We start from the raw sequence: 17180 nt of genomic DNA, 5'->3' as shown, positions 1-17180 counted from the left end.
TCAGTCTTAAGTCTATCACCCCTCAATTTGTAGTTATGCTCTCTCGTACAAACTGATGTCATCATCCTAGGAAAACGTCTTTCACTGTCTACCCGATCTAATGCTCTGATCATCTTGTATGCTCTGATCATTTGTCTCTATCAAATGCCCCCTTAGCCTCCTTCCTTCCAATGAGAAAAGACTCAAGTCTCTCACCCTTTCCTCATAAGACCTTCTCTCCAGACCAGGCAACATCCTGGTAAATCTGCTCTGCACCTTTTCCAATGCTTCCACTTCCTTTTCGTAATGGGACAACCAGAACTGTACACAATATTCCAAGTGTGGCCGCACCAGCGTTTTGAAAAGTTGCAGCATGATATTGCGGTTCCGGAACTCAATCCCTCTACCAATGAAACCTAACTCTACCAATGAAACCTAACACACCATATGCCTTCTTAACAGCACTATCCACCTGGGTGGCAACTTTCAGGGATCTATGCACATGGACTCCAAGATCACACTGCACATCTACACTACCATTGACCAAGTACTCTGCCATCCTGTTATTCTTCCCAAAGTGCATCACCTCACATTTAGCTGCATTGAACTCCATTTGCCACCTCTCAACCCAATTCTGCAGTTTATCTAAATCCCCCTGCAACCTGTAACATTCTTCCAAACTGTCCACTACTCCACCGACTTTAGTGTCGTCTTCAAATTTACTAATCCATCCACCTATGCCTGCGTCTAAGTCATTTATAAAAATGACAAACAGCAGTGGTCCCAAAACAGATCCTTATGGAACACTACTAGTAACTGGACTCCAGACTGAATATTTTCCATCAACCACCACTCGCTGCCTTCTTCCAGAAAGCCAGTTTCTAATCCAAACTGCTGAATCACCCTCAATTCCATGCCTCTGCATTTTCTCCATCAACTTACCATGTGGAACCTTATCAAAGGCTTTACTGAAGTCCAAGTATACCATGTCACCTGCCCTACCCTCATCTACATGCTTCGTCACCTTCTCAAAAAACTCAATGAGGTTTGTGACACACGACCTGCCCTTGATGAAACCATAGCTGAAAATGTGTTGCTAGAAAAGCGCAGCAGGTCAGGTAGCATCCAAGGAACAGGAGAGTCGACGTTTCGGGCATGAGCTCTTCTTCAAGAACCATGCCGGAAACGTCGACTCTCCTGCTCCTCGGATGCTGCCTGACCTGCTGCGCTTTTCAAGCAACACATTTTCATCTCTGATTTCCAGCATCTGCAGAGGTTGAGTAGGTTAGGTTTGTTTTCATTAGAAAAAAGGAGATTGAGGGGGGACCTGATTGAGGTTAACAAAATCATGAATGGTATAGACAGGGTGGATAGAGATAAGCTTTTTTCCCCAGAGTGAAGGATTCAATAATGAGACATCATGTTTTCAAGGTGAGAGGTGAAAAGTTTAAAGGGGATACCGTGGCAAGTACTTCACACAGAGGGTGGTGGGTGTCTGAAATGTGTTGCTAGCAAAGGTGGTAAAGGTAGGTATGGTAGATTCATTTAAGATGTGTCTGGACAGATGCATGGGTAGATGGGGAGCAGAGGGATACAGATATTTAGCATCTAGGTGACAGATTTAGACAGTAGAGTTGGATCGGCTCAGGCTTGGAGGGCCAAAGGGGCTGTAAATTTTCTTTGTTCTTTGTTCAGACCATCTACATTAAGGAAGTGCCAATCAATATTGAGGAAGTTGAACTCACCATAACAACAACTCTGTTATATCTTTCCAAGATCTGCTATCCAATCTGTTCTTCCATCTCTCTGCTATTGCAGGGGTCTATAGAAAACACCCAATAAAGTGACTACTCCTTCCCTGCTACTAACTTCATCTTATACTGACTCAGTCTGCTGTACAAACACCAGCAGCAGCTTTCACTCAAATTAGAAGGAGGTTCAATAGCTGAGTGAGGAGGGAATGAGTACTTGAGAGTGAGTGAAGAGGGAAGGGAGAGAGGGACAAGGAGTGAGTGAGAATCAAGGAGTGAAGAAAGGACTTGGAGTGGAATGGAATGAGTGAGTTGGGACTGGGATGGAGTGGGAATATGACTGGGAGTGGGAATGTAGTAGTGCCTCGGAATGTGTGAAGGACAAACTGGCAGTGAATGGGAAGGAAGGAGGAACTGGAAGTGAATGGAAATGAAAATATAAGTGGGAACGAGTGAGTGACTGGATGTGAAAGGACTGGCAGTGAGTGAGAGGGGGAGGGATGGGGATAAGCAAATGCGTGAGGGAGGGACTAGTAGTCAGTGACCGGGAATGAATGAGTGGGAGGGAGTGAAGGAGTGACTGGAAACGAGGGTCTGAAGCACCAATTAAATCCTGTAATCCCATGCAAAAAGAAATTGTAACGTGACTGTTTCACACATCTTAAAGACACCAGAAGGACCATAATATACAAATTATTTGTAATACTTATAATAATAAATTGATAAATGGTAATAATAAATTGATTCTGCAGCTTGGCTTGAAGGTGTCACAATGAGCTAGTTGAATCAATCATGTCATAATTTATAATAATTTATAATAAATTTATGGCAACAAAAACAGTTTACTGAGCCTACTGCAGGAAAGTGGGACGAATGTCGGTAGCAGTATATATTTGTAGTGCAGACTTGATTAAAAACTGAACAGTCAAAAATAGTAAATGTTAGGCAGAGATTTAAAATTCAAAGATCACAAAGCAAAATCTGGCAATAGTGAACAAAACAAGCTACTCAAACATTTTCTCAATTTTTTCAGCTGAGACTTTTTCTTCAGTCATTACTAATATACCAATAAACAATGTATGAGGGCATAAACAAAAGATCCCCAGTGAGAATCTAACCACTGCCCATTGACAATCACTGGCATTACCATCGCCAAATCCCCCACTAACAAAATCCTAGGGTGGGGTTGGGGGTTTACCACTGGTCAGCAACTGAATCAAGCTGGCCATATAAATACTGGCCTCATGGTTTGGAATTCTTCAATGAACAAGTCACCTCCTGAATCGCCAAAACCCATATCAAGAACTTACTGGAATAGTCCCCACTTGCCTGAATTGATACAGTTCCAACAAAACTCAAGAAGCTTGATTTCATCAAGTAGTCGGCTTCATTATCACTTTAACCATCACCGTTAACATGCACTCCCTCTACCAATGCTCCTTCAACAGCATGATCTCTAATAACTAGAAACACAAGCACAGGAACACCAACACCTGGAGGTCTCCTAAATAACATCATCATTCTTTCACGGTCACTGAATTAAAAGCCTTGGAGCTCCTTCTCTAACAACAACGTCAAAGTCCCTACGTGCCAAGCACTGCAGCAGTTCATGACGGCAGTTCACCACCAGCCTTTACTGTCACACCCAATAAATGAATGTAAAAAATAATTCGCAGAATATATTTCAATTTGGAGTGAAGTGTACAATTGTGGTCAGTCAAAGATCTAAGGCTCGAGTTAGCTTTCCATCCATATTTATTATATGGCTCAGAAAAGTGACACAGCAGATTTGTTATTCCTCAGAGTGGAGTTGGAAATACTATTTACAACTGATTTCTGTTTTAACATGGGAAAAATCAGAGAATGAAATATTTATTTAAGATGAGACAAGTACATCTTGCTGGTGTGGCAGTTTTCCTTTTCTTTATTTGAGGTTACTTTTAGTGGTCTGATCATCGATATTTTAAACTCCCTTTGTATTTTCCACTTATGTAAACATGAATTGAACAAGACCTTACCACGCAAAGTACATACTGGTCCATTGTCCTGGTTCTTGGATCGCTTGTTTCTGAACTGACTTGGGATATCTAATGAAAGATCTTGGGGGGGAAAAAAACATGGTTAAAAGTACAATAAATCCCTATGTGAGAAATATTTTAAACCAAAAATACTTACCAAGGAATGGATCAAACTTTCTGGATTCAGTCCCACAAATTAAACAGTTTACTTCATTCTGAAGTATTCCTCCAAATATGTTTGTGACAATTGTTGAAACACCATTTCTGAAAGAGGTCAAAATATCATCAATCACAGTAAAATTTCAAAGAGACAGCATGATTGTCAAATAGCTGATGATTATACACTTCAGCAATGATAGCTAAGAGATAGAAGCAGCATTTTACTATAAATATTTCCAATATATTTTAACTGAATTAGGGACTTACACGCAGCATTTACTGGATGAGGAGATGCTTGAGCTGTCTGGTGAGATAAATGAAGTTGTCATACCATTGTAGCTTCGCTGAAGTTCTAAGTGGAGATGGTCTAACAAGTATCGCATAAATTCATGAGCATCTTGTTGCTGATATCCTCTGCAAAGGGAGACAGGAAGTACTGTTTAATCTTTTGAGGCACAGAATATCATTTAAAACCATTTTATTTTTTCCATTCCGTATTGCTTGGACCACTTTATCTCTTATAATATTCCTAATGAGGGAATTGTAATTTGTTGAATACATGCAATAAATGGTAAATGTAAATGTCAGTGTTTTCGAACTGCTCGCTTTTGGTGTGAAACTTTGCTGCTATGATATAATATGTCTTACTGATTTGGAACTCATCACTATTAACTATAGCTGGGTCCAAAGCCTGGAACTCCCTCCCTAATAACACTGTGATTATGCCTATATTGTATATTCAGCAGTGGTTCAAGAAGGCAGCTCACCATTACCTTCTCAACTGCAATTAGGGTTGGATAACAAAAGTTGGCCTTCCCAGCAATATTCATAAAAATCGTGCATTATGTTGCGTGCAAGATTTTTAAAAAAAAATTGTGCATTATGTTGTATCTTATAAATCATATTCGAGGGATGATATGGGAAAGGAAAATACATTTTGAAAGATACAAGCAAAGCTTTGGGAATTAGTTGCTGAGCTTGCAGCTGGACTAAGACATGAAATGTTAATTTATTTATTTTTGTATATATTCAGATGTGGATGTCACTGGCTAGCCAGCATTCATTTATAATTGTCCAGAGGGCAGTTGAGTGTGAACCACATTGCTGGGGTCTGGACTCACATGTAGGCCAGAGCAGGTAAGGAAGGCAGTTTTCTTTCCTAAAGGACATTAGTGAACCAGATGAGATTTCCTGACAATTGACAATGGTTTCATGATCATCATCAGACCTTTAATTTCAGCCTTTTATTGAAATCAAATACCATCATCTATCGTGGCAGGATTTAAATCCAGGCTCTCAGTATTCAGCTGGGTCTCCAGATTAAGTCTATTGATACTACTAGGCAATGGCCAAGTATTAAGAATTATCAGACAACGAATAAGGTGAAACAAGCCATGTGAAGAGGTCAGATTTCTTCAACTGTAACATGCTTTCTCAAATGTAACATGGGTGTATCAAAATTTTATAGACTATAGAAGAACGGGGCCTGAATGGAGGTCATTCAGAGTTTTGGTGAAAGCATAGCAGAGTGAACCTGGGAGTAAACAGCAGCAGGAGCCTCCAGATGAATACTGAGGAGTGGGACCTAGACTAAGGTCAGTCAGAGCAGCAGCAGGAGTAGAGTTGCATGGAGAAGTGAAGCACCGGATGTGATGTCAGGGATCAAAAACTGACGTAGGCTTGCTGCTGAGGAAAGAAGTCGAGAGACTAAGTGAGTCATACCTAGAGGGACTTATAAAGTATATGGTTTGTACATTGTTAGGAATAGACAGCGAGAGTGGGAATCTTGATTTTGATGAGTAGTGGGGAAGGTTATGTAACTGGCTTGTTGTCTGCAGTTACTAAGGTTCACAACGTCAGGAGAGCTCAGTCCGAAGGAATACTGCTCCTACAATACATGGGAAGTCAGGGACACTTCCAGCATCAATGGTGGCCATGCCTGCAGGAAGTGTGTTCAGTTGCAGCTCCGGTTTTGCTGCATGGATTCGCTACAAAGTCAGAAAAGCATTTAGTGACTACCGAGGAAGATGAGGAAGCATAGGCAGGCAGTGTAGGTGTCCCTTGTGGCCACTTCTTCTCAAACATACTGTTAGGGGGGGTGGATTCTCAAAGGAAAGCAACAGCAGCAGCCAGAGTAGTGGCACCACAAATGGCTTTATTGTACAGCAGAAGCAGGAAGGGTCTTTTGCCCCTTTAAGTGAGCAGTAGAGATAGGGAATCTATAGTTAGAGCACAGACAGTCATTTCTGCGGATGTGAATGAGACTCCAGGATGGAGTGTTGCCTCCCTGGTACCAAGGTCAAGGATATCTCCGAACGGGAGTAGGATATTCTGAAAGTGAGGATGAGCAGCCAGAGGTCATTATCCATATTGATACTAATGAAGCTGACAGAAAGAGAGATGAGGTCTTGCAAAGAGATTTTAGGGAATGAGGGAAAAAGTTGAAAAGCAAGACCTTCATGACTATAATCTCAGGAAAAGATAGATGGGGATTTAAGGCAGAAATTCAGGGGGCTAGGATGGAAGCTGAGAACTAGGACGAACAGAGTTGTCGTCTCTGGTTTGTTGCCAGTGCCACGTGCTAGTGAGGCTAGGTATAGGGAGAGAGAGGAGTTGAACACGTGGGTACAGGGATGGTGCAGAAGGAATGGTTTTGGATTCTTGGATAATTGGGGCTCTTTCTGGGGTAGGTGGGACCTCTACTAGCAGGATGGTCTTCATCTGAACTAGAGGGGTACCAATAACCTGGGGGGGAAATTCGCTAAGGCTATTGGGGTGGGTTTAAACTAATCCAGCAGGGGGGTGGGAATCAAAATTGTAGTTCGAGTATAGAAAAGGTTGAGAGTAGGGAGATCCGAAATCACATTTCAGGGACGCAAGATGGCACCAGCAAGCAAGAAGTTGGTTTGAAGTGTGTCTACTTCAATGCCAGGAGCATCTGGAATAAGAATGCTCCTGGAACTTCAGCATGGGTTGGTACCTGGGACTTCGATGTTGTGGCCATTTCGGAGACATGGACAGAGCAGGGACAGGAATGGTTGTTGCAGGTTCCAGGATTTAGATGTTTCAGCAAGAACAGAGAAGATGGTAAAAGAGGGGGAGGTGTGGCATTGTTGGTCAAGGACAGTATTACAGTTGCAGAAAGGATGTTTGGGGACTCTTCAACTAAGGTAGTATGGGCTGAAGTTAGAAACAGGAAAGGAGAGGTCACCCTGTTGGGAGATTTCTATAGGCCTCCGAATAGTTCCAGAGATATAGAGGAAAGGATAGCAAAGATGATTCTCAATAGGAGTGAGAGAGGCAGGGTAGTTGTCATAGGAGACTTCAACTTTCCAAATATTGACTGGGAACACTATAGTACAAATACTATAGATGGGTCAGTTTTTGTCCAGTGTGTGCAGGAGGGCTTCCTGACACAGTATGTAGACAAGCCAACAAGGGGCGAAGCCAAATTAGATTTGGTACTGGGTAATGAGCCCAGCCGGTGTTAGACGTGGAAGGAGGTGAGTACTTTGGTGATGGTGATCACAATTCTGTTATGTTTACTTTAGTGATAGAAAGGGATAGGTAAATACCACTGAGCAAAAGTTAAGGCTGGGGGAAAGGCAATTACGATGCGATTAGGCAAGATTTAGGAAGCATAGGATGGGGAAGGAAACTGCAGGGGATGGGCACATTAGAAATGTGGAGCTTATTCAAGGAAAAGCTCCAGTGTGTCCTAGATAACTATGTACTTGTCAGGCAGGAAGGAAACTGTGGAGTGCAGGAGCCGTGGCTTACAAAGGAAGTGGAATCTCTGGTCAAGAGGAAGAAGAAGGCTTATGTTTGGATGAGATGTGAAGGCTCAGTTAGGGTGCTTGAGGGTTACAAGGTAGCCAGGAAAGACAAAGAGAGAGCTCAGAAGAGCCAGGAGGAGACATAAGAAGTTGTTGGCGGATAGCCCTAAGGCTTTCTATAGGTATTTAAGGAACAGAAGAATGATGAGAGTAAGATTAGGGCAAATCAAGGATAGTAGTGGGAAGTTGGTGTGGAGTCAGAGGAGATAGGGGAAGCACTAAATGAATATTTTTCGACAGTATTCACTCTAGAAAATGACAATGTTGTCGAGGAGAATACGGAGATACAGGCTACTAGACTATGTGTAATTGAATTCACAAGGAAGAGATATTAGAAATCCTACAGAGTGTGAAAATAGATAAGTCCCCTGGGCCGGACGGGATTTATCCTAGGATCCTCTGGGAAGTCAGGGAGGAGATTGCCTAGCCTTTGGCATTGATCTTTAAATCACCACTGTCTACAGGAACAGTGCCAGAAAACTGGAGGATAGCAAATGTGGTTCCCCTGTTCAAGAAGGGAAGTAGAGACAACCCTGGTAATTATAGACCAGTGAGCCTTACTTCAGTTGTTGGTAAAGTGTTGGAAAAGGTTTTAAGAGATAGGATTTATAATGATCTAGAGAAGAATAATTTGATTAGGGATAGTCAGCACGGTTTTGTGAAGGTAGGTTGTGCCTCACAAACCTTATTGCGTTCTTTGAGAAGGTAACCAAACAGGTAGATGAGAGTAAACCAGTTGACGTAGTGTATATGGATTTCAGCAATGCATTCGATAAGGTTCCCCACAGTAGGCTATTGTACAAAATGCGGAAGAATGGGATTGTGGGAGATATAGCAGTTTGGATCAGTAATTGGCTTGCTGAAAGAAGACAGAGGATAGTGGTTGATGGGAAATGTTCATCCTGGAGTCCAGTTACCAGTGGTGTACCGCAAGAGTTGGTGTTGGGTCCACTGCTGTTTGTCATTTTTATAAACGATGAGGGTGTAGAAGGGTGGGTAAGTAAATTTGCAGACGACACTAAGGTCGGTGGAGTTGTGGATAGTGACAAAGGATGTTGTAGGTTACAGAGAGACATAGATAAGCTGCAGAGCTGGGCTGAGAGGTGGCAAAGGAGTTTAATGCAGACAAGTGTGAAATTATTCACTTTGGTTGGAGTAACCGGAATGCAAAATACTGGGCTAATGGTAAGATTCTTGGTAGTGTAGATGAGCAGAGAGATCTCGGTGTCCAGGTACACAGATCCTTGAAAATTGACAGGGTTGTGAAGAAGGCATACATTTATTAATAGAGGGATCGAGTTCCGGAACCATGAGGTTATGCTACAGCTGTACAAAATTCTGGTGCGAACACACTTGGAATATTGTGTACAGTTCTGGTCACCGCATTATAAGAAGGATGTAGAATCTTTGGAAAGGGTGCAGAGGAGATTTACTAGGATGTTGCCTGGTATGGAGGAGAGGTCTTACGAGGAAAGGCTGAGGGACTTGAGGCTGTTTTCGTTGGAGAGTAGAAGGTTGAGAGGTGACTTAATAGAGACATATAAAATAATCAGAGGGTTAGATAGGGTGGACAGGGAGAGCCTTCTTCCAAGTATGGTGACGGCAAGCACAAGGGGGCATAGCTTTAAATTGAGGGGTGATAGATATAGGACAGATGTCAGAGGTAGTTTCTTTACTCAAACAGTAGTAAGGGTATGGAATGCTTTGCCTGCAACGGTAGTAGATTCGCCAACTTTAAGTACATTTAAGTCGTCATTGGACAAGCATATGGACGTACATGGAATAATGTAGGTTAGATGGGCTTCAGATCGGTGCAACATCAAGGGCCAAAGGGCCTGTACTGCTCTATGTTCTAAAACTCCTTGTGACACATGCTACTGAGACCAGAAATAGGAAGGTAAGACAGTTCAAGGAGTGGTTAAAGAGCTGGTGTTGGAGGGAAGAGTTCAGATATCTGGATTATTGGGATCTCTTCCAGGGCAGAAGGGACCTGTACAAAAAGGTCAGAGGTATACGTAAACTGGAGTGGCACTACTATCCTCACAGAAGTTTGCTCATGCCACTTGGGAGGGTTTGAACAAGTGTTCATTTTCTTTTGGGGGGGGGGGGGGGTTGGAGGTTTTGGTTGAGAAACAGTAAAATGCCAGCACATGGAGTGATTGAGGAGGTCATGGTTAAGTCAAGTAAGTCTAATCAGAAAAGCAGACAGTGCTAGTTAATGAACACAGACAGCGGGATTGGAGGTGTGATTTTATTTATTTATTTTATTGCAAGGACATAAAGCAGATGAGTTTCGAGCCCAGATTAGTACACGAGACCACAATATTGCAGCCATTACAGAAACGGTTGAGAGAAGGACAGGACAAGCAGCTCAATGTTCTAATATTTAGGTCCGAAATCACACAACAGCAGGTTATAGTCCAATGGGTTTACTGTGAAATTATAAGCTCTGGAACAATGCTCCTTCGTCAGGTGAAGTCACTTGGACGATAACCTGGTGTTGAGAGTTCTGACTTTGCCCACCCGAGTCCATCACCAACACCTCCACATTCTGAGATTTAGGTGTTTCAGGTGAGTAAAAGGGGTGGGGCAGTTGCATTACTGATTAAGAACATGTCACAACTATCCGACAAAAGGACATCTTGGATGACTCATCTGGTGATGCCGTACGGGTAGTACATAAGAGAAAGGTGCAATCACTATCATGGGGTTATCAATTTTCCAGCGACACACAGAGGAACAGCTATGTCAAGGGGATCATGGAAAGGTGTAAAAACACCAACAGAGTTGCTGCAGTGGGTGATTTTAACTTCCCCAATATTGACTGGAACTCCCTTAGTGATAGGTGCTTAGGTGAAACAGGATTTAAGTGTGTCCAGGAGGATTTCTTGAAACAATATCGAACATAACAGCCCAGTGCTGGCCTTTCGGCCCTTGATATTGTGCCAGCCTATGAAACCAATCTGAAGCACATCTAACCGACACTATTCCATTTGCATCCATTTGTTTATCCAATGACCATTTAAATGCCCTTAAAGTTGGTGAGTCTACTACTGTTACAGGCAGGCCGTTCCATGCCCTTACAACTATTCTGAGTAACGAAACTCCCTCTGACATCTGTCCTCTACCTATCACCCCTCAACTTAAAGCTATGGCCCCTTGTGCTAGCCATCATCATCCGAGAAAAAAGGCTCTCACTGTCCTCAGATTATCTTATACATCTCAAATACGTCACCTCTCAACCTTCTTCTCTCCAACGAAAACAGCCTCAACTCCCTCAACCTTTCCTCATAAGACCTTTTCTCCATACCGGGCAACATCTTAGTAAATCTCCTCTAAACCCTTTCCAAAGTTTCTCCATCCTCCCTATGATGCGGTGACCAGAACTGTACGCAATACTCCAAGAGCGGCCACACCAGAATTTTGTATAGCTGCAACATGACCTCATGGCTCCAAAACTCAATTTATCAACCAATAAAAGCTAACTCACCGTGTACCTTCTTAGCAACCCTATCAACCTTGGTGGGAACTTGCAAGGATCTATGTACATGGACACCGAGATCTCTCTGCTCATCTACACTACCGAGAATCTTACCATTAGCCCAGTATTCTGTATTCCTATTGCTCCTCCCAAAGTGGATCATCTCTCACTTTTCCATATTAAACTTCATTTCCCAACTTTCAGTCCAGCTCTGCAGCTTATCTTTATCCCTCTGTAACCTGCAACACCCTCCGGCACTATCCACAACTCCACCGACCATAGTGTCATCCACACATTTACTAACCATTCCTTCTACGCCGTCATCCAAGTCATTTATGAAAATGATAAACAGCAGCGGCTCTGATCCTTGCGGTACACCACTAGTAACTGAACTCCAAGATTAACATTTTCCATCAACCACCACCCTATCTTACTTAGCCAGCCAATTTCTGATCCAAATCGCCAATCACCCTCAATCCCATGTATTTTCAGCAATATCCTACCCCATGGGAAACTTTACCAAACCTGGCTGAAATCCAGATACACCACATACACCATACACACGCTTTACCCTCATCCACCTGTTTGGTCACCTTCTCAAAGAACTGAATAAGCTTTGTGAGGCACAACGTATCCTTCACAAAACAGTGTTGACTATCCCTAATCGACTTATACCTTTCGAGATGATTATAAATACTACCTCTTATAACCACTTCCAATACTTTACCCACAACCAAAGTAAGGCTCACTGGTCTATAATTACCAGGGTTGTCTCTATTCTCCTTCTTGAACAAGGGGACAACATTTACTATCCTCCAGTCTTCTGGCACTATTCCTGTAGACAATGACGACATAAAGATCAAAGCCAAAGGCTCTGCAATCTCCTCCCAGGCTTCCCAGAGAATCCTAGGATAAACCCCATTCAGCCATGGGGACTTAATCTGTTTTCACACTTTCCAGAATTGCTAACACCTCCTCTGCGTAAACCTCAATCCCATCTAGTCTAGTAGCCTGAATCTCAGTATTCTCCTAATCAACACTGTCTTTTTCCAGTGTGACAAAAAATATTCCTTTAGCGCTTCTCCTATTTCCTCAAACTCCATGCACAACTTCCCACAACTGAACCTGATTGGCCTTAACCTACTCCAGTCATTCTTTTATTCTTGACATACACAGAGAAAGCTTTAGGGTTCTCCTTGATCCTATCTGTCAATGACTTCTCATGTCCCTTCCTGGCTCTCTTCCCGGCTAACTTGTAACTCTCAAGCGTCCTAACCGAGCCTTCACGTCTCACCATTACATCAGCCTTCTTCCTCTTGTCAAGAGATTCAATCAACCATTTCCGCCCCGCCTGACTTATCTCGGACACGCAGTAGGCATAAGCCTTCCTTGAATAAGCTCCGCATTTCAATGGTGCCCATCCCATGCAGTTTCCTTCCCCATCCTATGCATCCTAAATCTTGCCTAATTGCATCAGAACTGCCCTTCCCTCCTCTTGCCCTGTGTTGTGCACTTAGCCCTTTCCATCGCTAAAGTAAACATAACCGAATTGTGGTCACAATCACTAAAGTGCTCACCTATCTTCAAATCTAACACCTGGACGATTTCATTATCCAGTACCAAATCCAATGTAGCCTCGTCCCTTGTTGACCTGTTTACATATTGTGTCAGGAAACACCCATGCACACATTGGACAAAAACTAACTCATCTAAAGTAAGTACTAACTCATCTAAAGCAGTTTAATATGTGGATAGTTGAAGTCCCCCATAACAACTACCCTGTTACTCTCGCTCCTATCGAGAATCATCTTTGCTATCTTTTCCTCGACATCTCCGGAACTATTCAGAGGCCTATAGAAAACTCCCAACATGGTGACCTCCCCACACCCGTTTCTAACCACAGCCCATACTACCTCCATACACGAGTTCTCAAGCATTCGTTCTGCCACCGTATTACTGTCCTTGACTAACAATGCCACACCTCCCCTATTTTACTATCTTCCCGGTTCTTATTGAAATCTCTAAACCTGAAACCTGCAACAACTTTCCCTGCTCTATCCATGTCTCCGAAATGATCACAACATCGAAGTCACAGATACCAAGCCACGCTGCAAGTTCACCCACTTTATTCCGGATGCTCCTGGCATTGAAGTAGACACACTTCAAACCATCTTCCTGCTTGCTGAGGCACTCTTGCAACCTTGAAACCTTATTTCTGACCTCAATACTGTCAACTTCCTGGACATTGGAACTATAAATTAGACTTCCATCCTCCTGCTGAATTAGCTTAAATCCTCCCAGAGGGCATTAACAAATTTCTCCCCCAGGATATTGGTACCCCTCTGGTTCAGGTGTAGACCATTTTGTTTGTAGAGGTCTCACCCATCCCCAGAATGAGATCCCAATTATCCTGTTATCCAAAACCCTCCCTCCTGCACCATCCCTGTAGCAATGTGTTCCACTCCTCTCTCCCCTTATTCCTCACCTCGCTAGCACGTGGCACGGGTAACAAACCAAAGATAACAATTGTTTGTTCTAGGTCTAAGCTTCCACCCTAGCTCTCTGAAATCCCCATCCCTTTTCCTACTTTTGTTAGTGATAATGTGGACCCCGACTTAGGGTTGCTTCCCCTCCCCCAAGGATCCTGAAAACACGATCCAAGACATCACGAACCCTGGCGCCTGGGAGGTAACACACCAACTGTGAGTCTCTCTTGTCCCTATAGAACCTTCTATCTATCCTCCTAATTATAAAGTCCCCAGTGACTAATACTCTGCTCCCCTCACCCCCTTTGCCTCTGAGCAATAGGGGCAGACTCTGTACATGGGGTATAGAGACCCATACCCAATGACTTACCCCAGTAAATCATCCCCCACAAGTGTTCAAAATGGTATACTTGGTATTGAGAGCAACAGCCACAGGGGTTCCTTGCACTGTCTGCTGGTTCCCTTTCTGTCCCCTGACTAACCCATCTGCCTGTTTCTTGTATCTGAGGTGCGACTACCTCCTGTAACTCTTCTCAACAACCCCCTTAGCCTCAGGAATGATCCGAAATTCATCCGAAGTTATGTAGATAGTCCACTTGGAAATATTCAACCTTGCGTTGTGAAGATGTGGAGGAGCCAGTGTTGGACATTTTAATTTGCTCAAAAAAATGCACAACCTGCAGGCAGTCAATCCAAGTAATATTTTATAAATTCCACTTTGGAAATAAAACCAGTCTGAGTCACGAAAGGGAATCAGACAGACCAACCTCACACCTTTAATGCATCGTCTGAGCTGAGATCATCCTAGAATCATAGAATCCTGTGTGGAAATAGGCCCTCCAACCCAAGTCCACTCTGATGAATATCCCACCCAAGCAGATTTCCCTATTACTCTATATTTATCCCTGATTAATGCACCTAACCTACACATCCTTGAACACTATGGGCAATTTAGCATGGTCAATTCACCTAACCTGCACATCTTTGGATTGTGGGAGGAAACCGAAGCACCTGGAGGAAACCCAGGCAGACATGGGGAGAATGTGTAAATTCCACACAGACACCCGAAGCTGGAATCGAACCAGGTCCCTGGCAGTGTGAGGCAGCAGTGTTAACCACTGAGCCACCATGCCGATGTAGATGTCACCTTTTTCTTAATAAAACCTTAAGTTATTGCGAGAATGTAACTTGAAAAAACTTCTGGGATTTACATATTAATGAACTGAAACCTGAGACCCATTCTAAAAGATGAAAGACTTAACAACAATCTAGGTTTTTCAATATATCATTTCAGTTGCATGGCACTGTAATCTTGTGCTATAAATTCTATGTCTCACGGTCCTGATGCACAACTACCTGATGAAGAATCAGCACTCCGAAAGCTAGTGCTCCCAAATAAACCTGTTGGACTGCAATCTGACATTAAAAATTGCACAATTTTGTGTTGTGAAGTAAGCCTGACTAGGTGATTGAAGTTTCAGTATGATGACAGATTTTAGGGACAGCGATTGCAATTCCATAAGTTTTACGGTAGTCATGGATAAAGATAAGACTGGTGCTGGGGTAAAAGTACTAAATTGGGGGAAGGCTAGCTACAACAACATTAGGCAGGAACTGGAGAAATTAGATTGGGGATCACTGTATGAAGAAAATCCATATCTGAGTCATGGGAGTCTTTTAAAGAGCAACTGATCAGAGTATAGGACCAGCATGTTCCTGCAAGGAAGAAAGATATGGATGGCAAGATTTGAGAACTCTGGATGACAAGAGATATTGAAAGACTAGACCAAAACAAAAAGGAAGCACATGTAAAGTTTAGCAAACAGAAATTTTAAAAAAAGCCCTTGGGGTGTAAAGGAAGCAGAAAAGAACAAACAAGGAACTTGAGAGGGCTAGAAAAGGCTATGCAATGCAATTTATATGCATAAAACTGAAAGAACTGCAGATGCTGGAAATCAGAAACAAGAACAGAAATTGATGGAAATGCTCAGCAGGTCTGGCAGCACCTGCAGAGAGAAATCACAGTTAATGTTTCGGGTCATAGAGTCATAGGGATGTACAACACAGAAACACACCCTTCGGTCCAACTTGTCCATGCCAACCAGAAACTAATCTAGCCCCATTTTCCAGCATTTGGCCCATATCCCTCTAAACTCCTCCTATATACCTATCCAGATGCCTTTTAAATGTTGTAATTGTGGGCGGCACGGTGGCACAGTGGTTAGCACTGCGACCTCACAGCGCCAGAGACCCGGGTTCTATTCCTACCTCAGGCAACTGTTTGTGTGGAGTTTGTACATTCCCCCGTGTCTGCATGGGTTTCCTCCCACAGTCCAAAAATGTGCAGGGTAGGTGAATTGGCCATGCAAAATTGCCCACAGTGTTAGGTGAAGGGGTAAATGTAGGGGAACGGTTCTGAGTGGATTGTTCTTCGGAGGGTCGGTGTGGACTTGTTGGCCCAAAGGGCCTGTAAGTAAGTAAGTAATCTAATCTAATTGTACCAGCCTCCATCACTTCCTCTGGCAGCTCATTCCATACATGCACCACCCTCTGTGTGAAAAAGTTGTCCCTTATAAAATTTTTCCTCTCACCCTAAACCTATCGAGTGATCATTCCTCTACTCTGTTGGGTGGCTTGAAAAAGAATAAGGTAGAATTGTCCCCCAGGGCCTGATCTGATGTATCCCAGGATATTGAAGTGGCAAGAGAGGAGACTGCTGTGACCTGAGAGAGCTTTGTATCCTTTTTAGCTCATTGGATTCTTAGAGACAGGTTTCAGTCACAAAAGGAGAAGAATGGACTTATTAGGCATAGTCAGCATGCTTTTAAATGGGGGAGGTTTTGTCTCACAAATTTGACTGAGTGTTTTGAGGAAGTGATGAACATGATTGATGAGGATAGGGCAGCAGATGCTGTTCACACTTTACTAAACTATTTGACAAGATATGTCGTGGTAAGTTGGTCCAGAAGACTAAGTCACATGAGTCCATAATGAGTTGGTAAGTTGGGTACGAAATTGGCTTGGTCATTGATCAAATGGGCCAATGGGCCACAGAATGGCAGATGGAGTTTAATTTAGATAAATGTGAGGTGCTACATTTTGAAAAAGGCATTTCAAGGCAGGACTTAACACAGAACATAGAACTGTACAGCACAGTACAGACCCTTTTGCCCTCAACATTGTGCTGACTGTTTATCCTACTCTAACATCAAACTAATCTAAATACCTGACAATTCTCTATCATCCAAGTGCCTTTCCAAGAGTTTCTGAAAATGTCACTAATGTCTTCAACTCTACTACCATTGCGGGCAGTGCATTCCATGCACCCACCACACTCTGCATAAAGTACCTACCTCTGACATCTCCCCTAAACCTTCCTCCAATCACCTTAAAATTATGCTTCCTCATGGTAGACATTTCACCCTGGGAAAACGTCTCTGGTTATCCACTCTATCTATGCCTCTCATCAT

The 17180-nt window shown here is 43.0% G+C and overlaps 1 protein-coding gene across 2 annotated transcripts in view; it reads right to left on the bottom strand.

Annotated features, from left to right (window-relative positions):
• usp3 (ubiquitin specific peptidase 3) overlaps window positions 1-17180 on the bottom strand; it is a 215072-nt gene that overhangs the window by 50705 nt on the left and 147187 nt on the right. For both annotated transcript variants that reach the window (XM_060853656.1, XM_060853655.1), the window contains 3 exons: window positions 4175-4321; window positions 3906-4012; window positions 3749-3829 (listed from right to left, as the gene is read on the bottom strand). In XM_060853656.1, coding sequence (XP_060709639.1) covers window positions 3749-3829; window positions 3906-4012; window positions 4175-4321 — 335 coding nt within the window. The remainder of the gene's footprint in view (window positions 1-3748; window positions 3830-3905; window positions 4013-4174; window positions 4322-17180) is intronic.

The sequence above is a fragment of the Hemiscyllium ocellatum genome, chromosome 42 (assembly GCF_020745735.1).
Source record: "Hemiscyllium ocellatum isolate sHemOce1 chromosome 42, sHemOce1.pat.X.cur, whole genome shotgun sequence".
Lineage (NCBI taxonomy): Eukaryota > Metazoa > Chordata > Chondrichthyes > Orectolobiformes > Hemiscylliidae > Hemiscyllium > Hemiscyllium ocellatum.
This window is presented reverse-complemented; position numbering and strand designations above follow the sequence as displayed.